Consider the following 13,619-nt stretch of genomic DNA (forward strand, 5'->3'; position numbering starts at 1 on the left):
GCAGGAAGAAAGAGGGAGGGTGAGCAAAGCCAATTATAAAGCCGCAGTGGCGGTTCAGGGGAGTCATGTGATGCGCATACGTTCGCGTGTGAGAGAATTTGAGAAAAGAGGAGGTCATGATGTACTGACATGCGATGGGTATATTTCATTTCGACTCTCCAGCCACCTTCATGAGCGCATCTCCAACATGAGTTCCCCATATGCTTTTGTAGCTTCCATTTTGCGCCGTTCCCTTTTGACTCCAAAGTATGCTATACAATCTATCTATCCGTCAAGCACCCCGCTCTCCTTGAGAGAACGGAATAACTCTGGTTCCAGGAACTTGCTAATCGTGACATCTTCTGCGAGGCCCTTCCTCCTCCTTGTCTTAAGCACAAAATCGCGTGCGAGTTGTTGTGCGGTTGCGGGTTCGAGCGGTCGGGTCGTGATGTCTTTGTCAAGAGGGTCGCCGGGGACGATGGACCAGCGGTCGAAGACGAGGGAGAGGGAGACTTGGCCTTGTGTGTGAATCTACAGGAAGTCAGTATATGCGCTAGGTAACGGGGATGATTGTAGGAGGTGTACGTACCCTAAGATCGGTCTCGAAACCAAATGAATCGATGACCGGAATAAGACCACGCACGTTGTAGAGCGGAGTACCCGCAATGGGTCCATCCTGCAGGACGTGTCCTCTCCTTCGTGCGAGGACTGTGTACAAGCTGCTCTTGGTGTCTGCAGGACCGACCATGCTGCAGGAGTATACCGGCTCCATCAGCCTGGGGCTTGCCATCAGGAAACTTGAGTAGCACGCTCTTCGACTTGTTGGAATGATCTGGCCACCTCCACGGAAGATGGCTTCTGGCGCAAGTTCGACATCAGTTATTCGGAACTTTGTATTGCGAATGGGCTCTTCGCAGAGCGGGCCTTCTCGGGTAGCCCAGCTGAAACCTTGTCGAAGCGTATCGCGCACCGTTCGCAAAGTCTTGCCGTCGACCTCTGAGGGGAGTGTGTCGTTTTGTAAGATGTTGGGGCCCATGTCATCAGGCCCGAAAGCCCAAATGTTGCGCGACGCGAGTAAGTCGTATCCGTAGTTCTCCTCAAAGAACTTTCCAACCACTCTGACGGGATCCTTAATGTTGACCTTTCCAGCTTCGATGTCTTCCGCAATACCTGGGTCTAGCGGCTCGGCAATCATAGTGAGCTTGTTCTTCTTGTTCGGTGTGAGCGCGTAGCACTTGATGGCAGACATCTCAACGACCGTTTCGCAGAATCTTGTGACAGGGTCTGACACCTTGATCTCCATGTCGGCGTATAACCGTCGCAGGTCGTGCAGAACACAGTCCATGTATAGTTCGCCCGTGCCGAGAACAACGTGCTCCCCTGACTCCTCGACCTTGGTTGTGATAAGCGGGTATGACTTGTTGATCTTGCGCAGACCGTCAAGCATCTTCGGTAGTTCAGAGGGGTTTATCGGTTCGACGGCGACCTTGAATACAGATTCAAAGAAGTGGCGGATAGGTCGGAAAATGTAGGCGTCTTCGTCTTCGGGGAGTTTGGTAGCTACAATAGTCGCCGTCTTGACTATCGAATTGTCGACACCGCCGAGCAGTACCCAGTTACCTGCCGGAACACCGCTGACGGGGATGTTGTATCGCGACTGCGCTATCCATGTGTCTGTTACTGTCGCAACGACCATATCTTCCTCATCCTCGATCGTGTAGCCTTCACCAAGAACACGCACCGACTGCGGCGAAGTTGCAGTACCGCTCATTACTCGGCCCAGTGCTGTAAAGGACTTTGCATCTGTCGCATTAAACAGCTTTGTAACGTGTATGACGAGGGGTCCGTTCTGGTCGCACTTCTGCATAGCTTCTGCGGTCTTCGTATCCAGAGGCCCAGTGTAGTGCCTCTGCAACAGCCGTTGCGCACCTTCTTCGGGCGAAGGAACGTGTTGGGTGATCATGTCTACGAAACCGAGAGATGGGCCGAAGTACTGCTGGCATACGAGACGCATCAGCTCCTTTGCGTCGGTCTTGTATTCGGAGGGCTTCAGTCGGATGCCCAAAGTGTCGAGCGTGTCCTTGAGGTCATCCGGGCTCTGGCTCAGCGTATGCGAGTAGATCTTGTAGACAGGCTCTAGGATCCAGTGCACGAAAGACCGTTGTGAGCCCTCCTCCTGCCGCTTGCGACTGAATTTCCGGCTTCCGGGGTTATAAAAGATGTCGCCCCAAAGTCGCATGGCGAATTTATCGATATCCAGACCCTTCAATGGAACGCCGAATCCTGGAAGTTTCGATGGACCAGGGTAAAAATCGGAGTACATCTTGGCGAAGGATTGGATGGTAAAGCACCATCGCATGCTGGAGCAAGCGAAAGCGACGTTGCCTTTTTCAGGGCTCACGCGTCTGCTCTCGCCGCGACCTGGAATGGTGTTCTCGATTATTGTGTTGACCTCCTCGATTACGTGCTTGATCTTGAAGTATGCGTCGCTGGGCGGAAGCTTCAGCTCTAGAATCAAGCGGTCCATCTTATTGACCACAAGTGTGAGGGGCAGATCTTCCAGCACGGCGTGCTTTATGATTTGCTCCGTGTTCACTTGCACACCCTCCACCACATCCACTACCAAGACTACTCCATCGACCAGGCGCAACGAGGCGGCGACTTCATCGGCGAAGTTTACGTGTCCGGGGGTATCGAGGATGTTGAAGAGATGCGACTTCAGCTTCGTGTTCTGGAGCACGAGACTCATGGGCGCGGCCTTGATGGAGAGGCCTCGCTCGCGTTCGAGCACGTGCACGTCGGTGTATCGCAGCTGTTCCTCCCGCTTCTTGCCCCTCTTGTAGTCCAGGCGGTCTTGAATGTCGTGTGTCTCCATGACCAACATATCCATAAAGGCAGTCTTTCCGTGGTGCAAGTGTCCAGCTATGGCGATATTCCGTATCTGGTCGGGGAAGTTCATCAAATCCGTCAAAAGCTCTCTTGAGTGGTGCACCGGAGGCAGATCTGTCTCTTGAATTGTAAACTTCTTCTGCACCACTGGTGCAATAATGGGCTGTGCCAGCGACTGCGTGTCTTCCTCGTGGACCAATACTTCGACATCTGGGCCGTATACGTCGGACGCGGAAGGGTAGTACTGCTTGTCTTCGTGGAGGATCACGGCGTTGGACGGCCCTTCATCCACCTCCATAAGCTGCTGGTCATTCGTCTCCGCTTCATCCTCATCATCGAGGACATAGGCGTCGGCTGCCTCGCCAGTGCTCTGGACATCGTCGTCAGACTCGGCCTCGCCAATAAAATTTCCGAACCTGTCAAAAGTCAGTCGCGTAACAATTTCGAAGAGAACTGGCGCACTCACTCGTCGTATAGGTCATCCATGGCGGCGGTAGGTGTGGGTATATGCGCGGTGATGATGCGCGTCGAGCTTGAAGCTATCGCAAAAGTTCAGACGTGGTTCCGCGGCCTAGCGCTAGGCGGTGAGGGCGGAGGTCATGGCTGACCAATGGGGCTCTGAGGCGACTCCTGCAGGGCCAGCAGGCGCCATCCGTTGTCGCGCAAGGCTAAACTCCAAAAAGATCTATCGGGGTATATTTGTTGATCGGGACATTTGCTGAAAGGCACCTTATATCTGCTCTCTGCACCTTCACTCCGCTTTCCTGCATACCCAAGATACCCAGCATGTCGTCCCTTCCCCCAGTTTACATCGTTTCGGCCGCCCGTACGCCTACGGGCATGTTCTTGGGGTATGTTCTCTAGTACCAGAGAAGAGGGGCACCGCCGACTCACGCGACAACAGCTCCCTCTCGAGCCTGAGTGCTGTCCAGCTGGGCTCTCACGCCATCAAGGGTATGCCGACCTGTTACCATTGGAACATGAACTCGTTCTAACAACGCTTGCAGCTGCCGTTGAGCGCGCCGGCATCAAGCCCACCGATGTCGAGGAAGTCTTCGTTGGCAATGTCCTCTCCGCAAAGTATGTACAACACCAAACACGCCGAAACTCCAAGAGAACTCTATTGACAAACCTCAGCCTCGGCCAGAACCCCGCCCGCCAGTGTGCCATTGGCGCCGGCCTCCCCGAGTCGACCGTCGCAACCACCATCAACAAGGTGTGCGCTTCTTCCATCAAGGCCCTCATTGTCGGTGCCCAAACCATCATAACCGGCAATGCCGACATTGTCGTCGCCGCGGGAACCGAGAGCATGTCCAACACCCCCCACTACCTCCCCAACCTGAGGACCGGCGCCAAGTTCGGAGACCAGCCTCTGGTCGACGGTGTACTGAAGGATGGTCTGACCGACGCATACAAGAAGGAGCACATGGGCCTGCAGGGAGAGGAGTGCGCAGACGACCACGGCTTCTCCCGCGAGGACCAGGACGACTACTGCATCCGCTCCTACAAGAAGGCGAACGCTGCGCACGAAGCTGGCTGGTTCAAGGAGGAGATCGCTCCCATCGAGGTTACCGTTGGACGCGGCAAGCCTCCGGTCGTCGTCGACCGCGACGATGAGCCCAAGAACGTAAGTCGCGACCCTTGCAGTGTTCACTAATCGGCACTTTCTTACTTATCAATCACAGTTCAACGAGTCCAAGACCCGCACACTAAGGCCTTCCTTCAAGCCCGGAAACGGAACTGTCACTGCTGCCAACGCTTCACCGCTCTCCGATGGCGCTGCTGCTCTTGTTCTTGCCTCTGAAGAGGCTGTCAAGAAGCACGGCCTCAAGCCCATTGCTAAGATCCTCGGCTGGGGTGACGCTGAGCAGAACCCCTCCAAGTTCACCACCGCCCCTGCGCTCGCCATGCCCAAGGCTCTGAAGCACGCCAAGGTGGAGCTCTCTGCCGTCGATGCATTCGAGATCAACGAGGCCTTCAGTGTCGTTGCGCTCGCTAACATGAAGATCCTTGGTATCCAAGAAGACAAGGTCAACCTGCACGGTGGTGCTGTCGCGCTCGGCCACGCGCTCGGTGCCTCCGGTGCCAGGATCACAACTACACTGCTCGGTGTGCTAAGGGAGAAGAAGGGCAAGATTGGCTGTGCCGGCATCTGTAATGGTGGCGGTGGTGCCTCCGCCATCGTGGTTGAGTCGTTGCAGTAGCTGCGCCGTCTCGTTAATGAAGACACGTAATGCTAGATATGAATGAAGATGATCACGTATACTTCCAGGCTGGATCTCCGCGCCCACCGTTACGCGGTTACGTGAACCGGACATATTCCAAACCTCGTCTAGTTATCAAGATGATCAGAGATCTCACCCACTGTAATATCTTCTATATTTTCTGTTCCAAGTAAGTTGGTGTATGTACTAGTCATCGCGACAACGATACACCCACCTGCAAAAAGCACTTATGTATATACTCGAATTGTGTAGATCGACTTCCCGATTCATTGGTTGAACGGTCGGTTTCAGGGGGGTGGAGCGCCAGTACTGGCCGCGCTCGCTTCGTGAAGCGCTAAATCCCGCGCGCGGCATTGGCCAGTAGTCGCTCTCCTTCATCCCAACCCCCGATCACCTCACGTTTCAACGCGTCGACGGCGAATCACATGCTGCTAACCATGGCAAATGCCTCAGGCAATCGATTATAACCGTAGGCCCCGTCGCGTATCCACCGGGATGTGCGCTTCTCGCTGTTTCAAGCGCCTCTCCCCGTTCACCAACGGACCATCCGTCCTATTTCTCTTGAAACGGCGCACGTTTGGTTAAACATCCGGGCAGCCTTGCTCAGCGCTATTGAGTCCCCATCTTGTGTACCTGACTGGTTCCTGCAGGTCCCCCTCAATGTTGCTAACCGGAGATAAACTCGGTCCGTTCATAACTCCCCTCTTGTTGAAACGGAGCCCGATGTGCCTAACGGGAGATGTACACTCTCCCGCGCTCGTCTATCCTCTAGACGAGGCCGTTGGGGCGAATCGGTGGCTGCTATGTCAGGGTCGTTGCCACGCCTCCGTTTTAGGCCTGCGTATATAGGCAGGTCGTCCCTTTCCGACCATCTGGTGCCTCGTCACATCGCTAAACTATACTGTCGTCTTTTCGTTCTTGTGCCTTTTTTCTTCACGCGTCTAGTACGCAGTCACTCATTACTATTCTTATCTTCCAGCGTCTCGACGATGCGTTTCTCCACACTCACTTCGGCTGCGGCCTTTTTCCAACTGAGCATAGCTGGCTATACTCTCCAAGATGACTACATGACCGACTTTTACGGAGCCTTTGACTTCTTCACTGATGCCGATCCGACAGAAGGCTTTGTGAAGTATGTCGATGAGGCTACGGCGAGGCAGACAAACCTCATCAACTCGTCTTCTTCAGCGATATCGTGGGGCGTGGACACACAGAACCAGACCCCTGAGGGAAGGCCTAGTGTCCGTATCCAGAGCAAGAAGACCTACGACAGTGGGTTGATTGTGCTGGATGTTGCCCATATGCCATTTGGATGTGGTACATGGCCAGCGTAAGTAGACTTGCATTCATTGAAAGTCATGTCGCTCATAATCAACAGATTCTGGACCACCGGTCCCAACTGGCCAAAGAACGGCGAGATTGACATCATCGAGGGCGTCAACGACCAGACGAACAACGGCATGACCCTCCACACTGGCCCCGGCTGCCAGATTGGCGAAGACACCACCCAGTTCGCGGGCTCGGTGACTACAGGAAACTGTGATGTCGCTGCCGAGGACCAATCAAAGAATGCTGGATGCTCTATCGAACACCCATCAACCAAGAGCTACGGTGCAGGCTTGAACGAGGGTGGTGGCGGTGTCTACGCGACACAGTGGACCGCCGATGCCATCAGCGTTTACTTCTTCCCCCGCGACTCCATCCCGGAAGACGTCCTCGGTGACAGCCCAGACCCCAGCGGCTGGGGCAAACCCGCTGCAAAGTTCGCTGGCGCCTGCGACATCGAGAGCACATTCAAGCAACAGCAGATTGTATTCGACACTACATTTTGTGGACAATGGGCGGGCAGCAGCAGTGTTTGGAACAAGAGCTCCTGCAGCAAGAAGGCCGACACATGCGAAGAATGGGTAAAGAACAATCCAGAAGCTTTCACCGAGGCGTACTGGACGATCAACTCGTTGAAGGTTTACCAAGACAATGGGTACGGTGCTGTTCCTCAGCCCTCCTCAGTGCCTGAGCAGAGCAGCGCTGCCTATGGCTCTGTGCCTGTCCCATCGGAGACACCTGCTGTGCCTTCTGGCCTTCCCGAATCATCCGGATACCCTGCAGTTCCTCCTCTTATTACCGCCTCTGTGTCCGGCATCTTCGCACCAATCCCGACGAGTGAGACCCTCTCCAGCGCCCCAGTCGCATCACCTCCTGCCGACGATGCTTCTCCCAGCGTACCCGCCGAGACCCCGAGCCCCATCGCCGCACCTACCACGCAGATCAACGCTCCAGCTCCAGCTCCCGCTCCGACTGGCCCCATGTCCGGCTTCCAATGGCCTTCCGGTGGCGCAGATAGCGGCAACAAACCTAAGCCATCGACAACACCCTCTGCCTCGCTTCCTGAAGGCACTAGCACGGCAATCCAAAACTCGAGTGGCGCAGCCGCCGCTCCTAGCACAGCGCAAAGCGTTGCCCAGCCTTCTGATGTACCAGCCGCATCCCAGTCGTATGCTGCACCCGGAGTACCTCCTCCTGCGCCCACTGCATCCCAAGCACCTGCTGCCCCCGAGGTGCCTGCCCCAGCGCCCACCAACGTTGAAAAGGCACCTCCAGCCGGTCCAGCTGTTCCCGTCGTCACCGACACTGTGCAGGCTATTCGCACAGTAGTCGAGACTATTTACCATACCGTCACCGCTCCCGCTCCCGCCCCTGCGGCACCAACGCCTGCTCCTCCTGCCGCAAAGGGACGCATGGCAAGACACATTAGGGAGCACAGGCAGAGGCTCACAAGGCACCACGCTAGACACTGAACGATACTCGACGAATGATGGAACAGTTGGACAAGTCACACTGGTTGATGGCTTGCTTGGCTTGGTGGATGGAAATGGCGCACATATACCCCTGGGTTTCTTTGTATATACCTTTTAGACATTGGCAGCAATTCATTTGGTTGTGATCTGCATATATCTTGTCTTTCATTATGACGCTTCGTCATGTCTTTGACTTGGCGCATAGAAACAAGTACTATCCTGGATGTCTACGTCTGTGAAGATCTTCCTATATCCCCTTTTCTTTGCGAATGCTTGCACCTTTCTGGGTTTTGATCTTCCGAAGGATGGTTTGTTCGCTAGTATTATGTCTTTTCGCTACCAACCTTGTAAAAAGAAGTCAAAGAGCACACCCCTCGCGTTGGCAGCACGGGCAAGGGGCAACAAAAAGCAGCGCCACCCACACGCCAGGTGTTCTTGTCACACGCAGCGAGCAGAACAAACGAGTAGCGAGCGAAAGAAATATAGAACATCAAAAAGACGACAAGAAAACCATCATCCCTTCCTTATCGCTCGCTATCGAAGCAAAAGTATGGCAAAAAAGAATGTGGACGCTGTGGGAATTGAACCCACGACCTTTCACAAGTACGCAGAAGAATGCGAAGCGACTGAAGTTGATTGTTAGGAAAGGAACTGAGCAGAGGTGTGTTGAGTGGGGTCTTACAAATCATACCCCTAGACTTCGGGATGTTAGTTGGGTTGTAGAGGTTGGTGGAGTTGTGGCAGCTTACCCAAGCGCCCGTATTAGGTAATCGATGAGAATTTCGCAGGCCATGATATATATATCGTAATGATACATAAGCCTCTGAGGATCTGGGACCCAGCGGGCGTCAGCAACGGATTATGGGGGGCGAGATCATGGTCGAGGTGGGGGTGAGGGGCAGATTTTGGAAGGTGGGGTAGGATTGAGAACAGCTTTGGAATACCAAAGTTATCGCATATCCGTACATATTATACGCTTGTCTAGCTACAAACCCGTAACTCATCATCATTGAGAGAGACCAGAAGACCCCCCAAAACACCAGAGTAGTGCCTGGCTCCGCCATACAATTAATTAACATAAACAAATTGGGGTGATGTGCTCCTTCGATTTCAAAGCCTGTTGACCCTTCTCGTCCAAATGGTTAGACAACTTCGTTATGCCAATCCGCCTAAACATGGGATACTGTGTTGTGGGCGAGGGCTCTTCCGAGCCTGGGTCACTACTCCCTGTTTTGAAATCTGTCTTTCCTTCAAACTTGAGCAACAAGCAGTACAAGTAACGAAATGCCTTCCGTACTGTTCGCTCTCCATACGCGACGGGCATACAGTATAATTTTGCGTCATCGCGGAAGATATCGACGTCAGATTCTGGTGCGTCGAGATACAGGTTGGCGTGTTCGAGATGACGCGCAGCGCTGGTATTCGGTTCCAAGACTTCAGGCCCGGGTTGATCTTGCTTCAGCCGCCAGCTGTACGGGACTCTGAGTGGTGGGTGGAGCCTACGCAGCTCAATAGCCCTGAGATAGCGCGGTTGGAGCAATAACTTTCCCTGGTCTACCATACCATACTCATTGTCTACATCCGAGAGAATGACGTCATGGTCAAGTACTTCGAGCATTAGCTCTTCCTCCGGTTTCGAGACTTCTGTGTGATCTTGGGCTCGGGTACAATGTCTGTTTGCTCTCGCAGCCCCGTAATCTGTGACGTCGGGATAAGTGATTCCGTGGGGAGTGTCGATTGATGCCCATGAAAACGAAGGCGCTCGGGTTGCGTCGCGCCGTCCAGGGTTCTCGAACACACCGTCTCGATAAAGCTCATTCACCTGCCAAAGGAGTTGGCTCTCTAAATGTTTTCTCCAAAGGCCAGCAATATACGTGCTTGGCTTGGCGAAAAGCTTCTTGTCTGTACAGAAGCGCCTTGCAATTCCGGAAAGCGCTATGAGTTTGTCGCGCGAAACTGTGAGTTGCGTTTTGGAATAGACCTCTACAACATGCTTCCACAGCTCGTATATGTGCAAATCTACCATACCCTCGTCAGGGTCTGGAAGGCGATTCAAGCGATTGTTTCGTAGTGCCTCTCCAGCTTCCTTGGTCAGATCTTTGAAGCGTCCTTCGTCCACTATAGCTCCTAACTTAGCCCTCTGGGTTAGATTCATCTCCGGATGCCCCTCGGCATCTTCAAACCCTGCACACTCCCAGGCAATCTGATCGCGGCAAAAATGCAACACTCGTGGTGCCATGAGACGTTCTTGGAGTACCCAGCCTCTGCGGTTGACGGCTGCTTCTTCGACGAGTTCATTCCAGAAGGATAGGTCAATAATGGTGCACCTTATCAGCTGATCTTCTTCCATACTTCCAGTTCTCTCCGACCCGAAGAGATTCGTTCCAGTATAGTTGACGTTTATTTCGTCTTCCCAGAGATACTCGGGTCGCCGGCTGAAGAACAAGCCCTGATCTCCATCGGTGGCAGCAGTAGCGGAAATGTTGAGAAAAGATCCTCGATATATTTGATCCATTTGTCGACTCTGCTCTAGCCAATCACTAACGGAGCCCTTTGATCGACTGTTATAGTTCTCAGTCGGCTGTATAATGCACATGGAGTCGATCCAAATGAACCCCACTTTGTCCAGGCGAGAAGCGAAGAGGATAGCGTCTCGGAAAGTTTTCGGCAGCTCTCGCAGCTCGATACCATCTCGTTTGAAACGATCCTCGGTAGTGTGATCCAGCCTAAGCTGTCCTTGGACACTCTTGGGCTTTCCCCAGCAATGACTCAGCGTAAGGTACCGATGATCCTCTCTTTCATGGCGACTCTTCTTTGTCCTGTCGCTGTTCCATGAATGGACCGACAATTTGTTTGGGGCGCCTGGGTTTTGGGTGAAATCGCTAGTCTCAACCAGATACACCTTCTTTCGTTCCACGTCGCCATGGTCGGACATGATTGTCAGACTATCTATCTCTTTGATACCGTTGGCACTGCGAAGCTCTTTAATATCCAGTAGGCGCTTGGGGTAAAACTTCTCGACAGGTTCTTCCCAGAACTTTGCACATTTGCAATCTTTCATCCAGCTCTGTGCTACTCCGAACACCTCCTCTGAAGATGTATCTAACGATCTTGGTGTTCGCAGCCGACCATTTTTGGGTTCTGTTTCATGTGCTTAGACAAGTTCTTGTAGTTTGTGCTACTATGCTACCTACTGGTCTCCTTCAGCAAATACATACGACTGTAGGATCTGTTCAGGTCGAAGTCGAGGCTGTACCTAACCCCTGACCCGTCTGCGGGTAGTTTCTTAAGGCTAGCTTTGATCGATATGGGTCGATCCTCGAGGAGATCCATATCGCGCCGAAGTACTCTCGCTAACGATATGCATATCGAACAATCAGCTTCTCTCGATTTGCGGAGCGACGCTGTGGTATTGTGGTGATTGAATGTTAGATCGTGAGTACCTGCCCACAACTCTCCTCTTCCGCCTCTTAGCATTCCCACACATACTTTGCAAAGCATACTGGTAGGATAAGGCAGAAATCGTTGTTGGTCTGGCCTCGTTGGTGGCGGGGGGCTGTGCTTAGCCTAATTGCTGTTACAGACTGGAGATAGTATTGCGCCCAGTCAGTACATTATGGGTGTTGAGAAGAGAAAACAACGACTTTAAAGAAGAGATGCGAGCGAGCGAAGTAATACAGTAGCGCAGACACCATGCGCGATGAGTCTACAGCACGCAGGATGCGAGGCTCGAGCGCCTCGCATCATGCTGGCCCGCCCTCGTCTCAGCTGCGGGTGCGAGCTGCAGCGGTACTGCTGGGAGGCGCCAATGCTGCCATCACATAGGCTGATGGCTGCGGCCCTGATAAATTGTTGGCTGTGGGTGCGGGATGAACGCATGTCTCCATGTCGATGCTGGGGCGCAAAGAAGTTGCCCGACCCCGTACCGGTGTGCTTGGTCACTCCTGCCTGAGGCGCCACGCGACGTCTTGATTGCTGAGAGCTTGACGCTGCTGCGCCCCGCCAGGCTTCAGCTAAACATCCACCCCACCCGCTTCCACTACCCAAGGCCTCTTACAGAAGGCTCCAGCACGATCAAAACAGAACAGAAAGCCACTTCTCGTTGCATCTATCATTCTTCACATCGTTTATTCGTTCCGCATCATCTCAAACAACGGGTAGAGATGCCCTCCACTTTCCAGCTGTCAGCCTGGGAGCCTGCTATACCTGTCACAGTTGCAGACGGCCACACTCTCGACGAAAAGAAGCTGCTTGGATTTCCAGCGTTCAAGAACTGGTTGGAAACACTCAAAAAGAATCTTAAGGTGCAAACAACTTCTGGACACACGTTTGAGAAGGACCCATGGCGCCTTGAGGGCGTGAATATACACAGCGTCACCGTCTTTGCGAACGGCAAGATAGGCTTCATGACGATTGAAGCCTTGATGAAGAGTGGTGATACAGTTCTGGAACGGGTCATCTTCTTGCGCGGTGGAAGTGTAGCTGTTCTGATGATACTACGACCGAAAGACAATAGGAACGAGCGATATGTCATTCTCACAGAGCAACCACGAATCGGCGCATGTAGCACTGCTTTTCTTGAGATCCCTGCAGGAATGCTAGACGACAAGTCTGGCGATGTGATTGGGAAAGCGATGGAGGAAATCCAAGAAGAGACGAGCCTGCAGGTCAAGGGAGAGGAGTTGATCGACCTGACCGCAATGGCTCTTGAGCAGGCTCAAACAAAGGAGCATCTCCAGCCAGCTTTGTATATGAGCCCTGCAAATCTCGATGAGTACATCCCGCTGCTATTGTGGGAGAAAGATCTGGACCGGAAGGAGATCGAGGCTCTAAAGGGCAAATTGACGGGCGAACGCGCGAAGGACGAGTTGATCACTTTGCGCGTCCGCGATTACGAAGTGCTCTGGAAAGAAGGCGCAAGAGATGCTAAGACGCTGTGTGCCTGGGCGCTGTACGAAGGACTGAATAGGGCTGGTAAAATTGAGGAGCGGTTACAGCAAATTCGAATAGGTCGAACACAAGGATGACTCGCCGAGGAAAAGATATCCCCACCGACTTCTAAGTTCCAAGGCCTTTTGGAGTACTTTCGCCCCGTTTTTCGTTTCAAGAGTCGCTACTAGCCGGCCCAGTTGGTCCCCAGCCTTTCGTTGGAATTACGCTAGAGCATTGGTAAGCACAGGACCCGTCTGGTAGATAGTGCGGGGAGCTGCACACCTCAGTTGAGGTGTTGATGATGTAGCGGCCAGTAGTTTCATTGGCCGTTGCGCAGCATGTGTGTCGGTGTAACGGGTGATGATCGCGACTCTAATTTCCGCGAGCTGAATACACGCGTTACGAAGTATGACGACAGGTTTTCAATGGAATTCGAGGCGCTCAAAATTTGCAGAGCTCGAGCCTTATGACCCGTGGCGCATATACACTATTAAATCATACTAAGTACAAACTTGCTAAAGTAATGTAGGCTCTTGCGCTGAAATGCTCTTCGGACAATGCAACAAATTGTAGCTACCCCTAGGAGCGTAGTTGAATTTCAGTACAAAACCGTAGTATCGAGCTAAGAAAGAGGAAAACCCGTGTGAAGGGATTTCATATGCGCCCATTTGCTATCGCCTTGAGCTAGACCATTCGCACAGTGTCCAGCCGCTGCTAAATCACCCGTATCATGATCATGTCGCAAAGAAATTCTTATCTATATCGAGGTTGCCATCTCCAACTCCATGAGGCTACT

At 53.1% G+C, this 13,619-nt stretch overlaps 6 protein-coding genes across 6 annotated transcripts; 4 read left to right on the forward strand and 2 right to left on the reverse strand.

Moving 5' to 3' along the window:
- Window positions 1–79: 79 nt before the first annotated feature.
- BKA58DRAFT_466630 (P-loop containing nucleoside triphosphate hydrolase protein) lies at window positions 80–3,417 on the reverse strand. Its single transcript, XM_046175021.1, has 3 exons — window positions 3,335–3,417; window positions 569–3,284; window positions 80–510 (listed from the first exon to the last, which is right to left on the reverse strand). The coding sequence occupies exons 1-3, from the start codon at window positions 3,352–3,354 to the stop codon at window positions 265–267; spliced, it is 2,982 nt and encodes a 993-aa protein (XP_046029863.1). The 5' UTR covers window positions 3,355–3,417; the 3' UTR covers window positions 80–264.
- Window positions 3,418–3,431: 14 nt separating this feature from the next.
- On the forward strand, window positions 3,432–5,492 carry BKA58DRAFT_378506 (acetyl-CoA acetyltransferase IB). The gene is made up of 5 exons (XM_046169700.1): window positions 3,432–3,719; window positions 3,773–3,822; window positions 3,876–3,948; window positions 4,006–4,495; window positions 4,554–5,492. The coding sequence occupies exons 1-5, from the start codon at window positions 3,655–3,657 to the stop codon at window positions 5,070–5,072; spliced, it is 1,197 nt and encodes a 398-aa protein (XP_046029864.1). The 5' UTR covers window positions 3,432–3,654; the 3' UTR covers window positions 5,073–5,492.
- A 590-nt stretch (window positions 5,493–6,082) lies between these two features.
- BKA58DRAFT_399018 (concanavalin A-like lectin/glucanase domain-containing protein) lies at window positions 6,083–7,891 on the forward strand (the record flags this gene model as incomplete). The annotated part of the gene is made up of 2 exons (XM_046171523.1): window positions 6,083–6,423; window positions 6,472–7,891. 2 exons carry the CDS (start codon window positions 6,083–6,085, stop codon window positions 7,889–7,891), a joined length of 1,761 nt encoding a protein of 586 aa, XP_046029865.1.
- Window positions 7,892–8,039: 148 nt separating this feature from the next.
- Window positions 8,040–8,663, forward strand: BKA58DRAFT_378512 (uncharacterized protein). Its single transcript, XM_046169701.1, has 2 exons — window positions 8,040–8,517; window positions 8,574–8,663. Exons 1-2 carry the CDS (start codon window positions 8,115–8,117, stop codon window positions 8,612–8,614), a joined length of 444 nt encoding a protein of 147 aa, XP_046029866.1. The 5' UTR covers window positions 8,040–8,114; the 3' UTR covers window positions 8,615–8,663.
- A 125-nt stretch (window positions 8,664–8,788) lies between these two features.
- Window positions 8,789–11,576, reverse strand: BKA58DRAFT_108713 (heterokaryon incompatibility protein-domain-containing protein). Its single transcript, XM_046163878.1, has 2 exons — window positions 11,086–11,576; window positions 8,789–11,032 (listed from the first exon to the last, which is right to left on the reverse strand). The coding sequence occupies exons 1-2, from the start codon at window positions 11,390–11,392 to the stop codon at window positions 8,964–8,966; spliced, it is 2,376 nt and encodes a 791-aa protein (XP_046029867.1). The 5' UTR covers window positions 11,393–11,576; the 3' UTR covers window positions 8,789–8,963.
- A 478-nt stretch (window positions 11,577–12,054) lies between these two features.
- On the forward strand, window positions 12,055–12,918 carry BKA58DRAFT_310112 (ADP-sugar diphosphatase; the record flags this gene model as incomplete). Its single annotated transcript, XM_046167280.1, has 1 exon — window positions 12,055–12,918. One exon carries the CDS (start codon window positions 12,055–12,057, stop codon window positions 12,916–12,918), a length of 864 nt encoding a protein of 287 aa, XP_046029868.1.
- Between the last annotated feature and the right edge of the window lie 701 nt (window positions 12,919–13,619).

This window comes from Alternaria rosae, assembly GCF_020736505.1.
Source record: "Alternaria rosae strain MPI-PUGE-AT-0040 chromosome Unknown BKA58scaffold_2, whole genome shotgun sequence".
Classification (NCBI taxonomy): domain Eukaryota; kingdom Fungi; phylum Ascomycota; class Dothideomycetes; order Pleosporales; family Pleosporaceae; genus Alternaria; species Alternaria rosae.

What these genes read in the sequence shown, in the direction of transcription:
- BKA58DRAFT_466630 (XM_046175021.1), bottom strand. Translation starts at nt 3,354, where the DNA reads ATGGATGACCTATACGACGA. An exon ending in ATGGATGACCTATACGACGA is followed by an intron (nt 3,285 to 3,334) that starts GTGAGTGCGCCA and finishes GACTTTTGACAG; the next exon opens with GTTCGGAAATTTTATTGGCG. An exon ending in GTTTCGAGACCGATCTTAGG is followed by an intron (nt 511 to 568) that starts GTACGTACACCT and finishes GACTTCCTGTAG; the next exon opens with ATTCACACACAAGGCCAAGT.
- BKA58DRAFT_378506 (XM_046169700.1), top strand. Translation starts at nt 3,655, where the DNA reads ATGTCGTCCCTTCCCCCAGTTTACATCGTTTCGGCCGCCCGTACGCCT. An exon ending in GGGCTCTCACGCCATCAAGG is followed by an intron (nt 3,823 to 3,875) that starts GTATGCCGACCT and finishes CAACGCTTGCAG; the next exon opens with CTGCCGTTGAGCGCGCCGGC. An exon ending in GCGACGATGAGCCCAAGAAC is followed by an intron (nt 4,496 to 4,553) that starts GTAAGTCGCGAC and finishes TATCAATCACAG; the next exon opens with TTCAACGAGTCCAAGACCCG.
- BKA58DRAFT_378512 (XM_046169701.1), top strand. Translation starts at nt 8,115, where the DNA reads ATGTCTACGTCTGTGAAGATCTTCCTATATCCCCTTTTCTTTGCGAAT. An exon ending in CGCAGAAGAATGCGAAGCGA is followed by an intron (nt 8,518 to 8,573) that starts CTGAAGTTGATT and finishes GTGGGGTCTTAC; the next exon opens with AAATCATACCCCTAGACTTC.
- BKA58DRAFT_108713 (XM_046163878.1), bottom strand. Translation starts at nt 11,392, where the DNA reads ATGCTTTGCAAAGTATGTGTGGGAATGCTAAGAGGCGGAAGAGGAGAG. An exon ending in GTATTTGCTGAAGGAGACCA is followed by an intron (nt 11,033 to 11,085) that starts GTAGGTAGCATA and finishes CACATGAAACAG; the next exon opens with AACCCAAAAATGGTCGGCTG.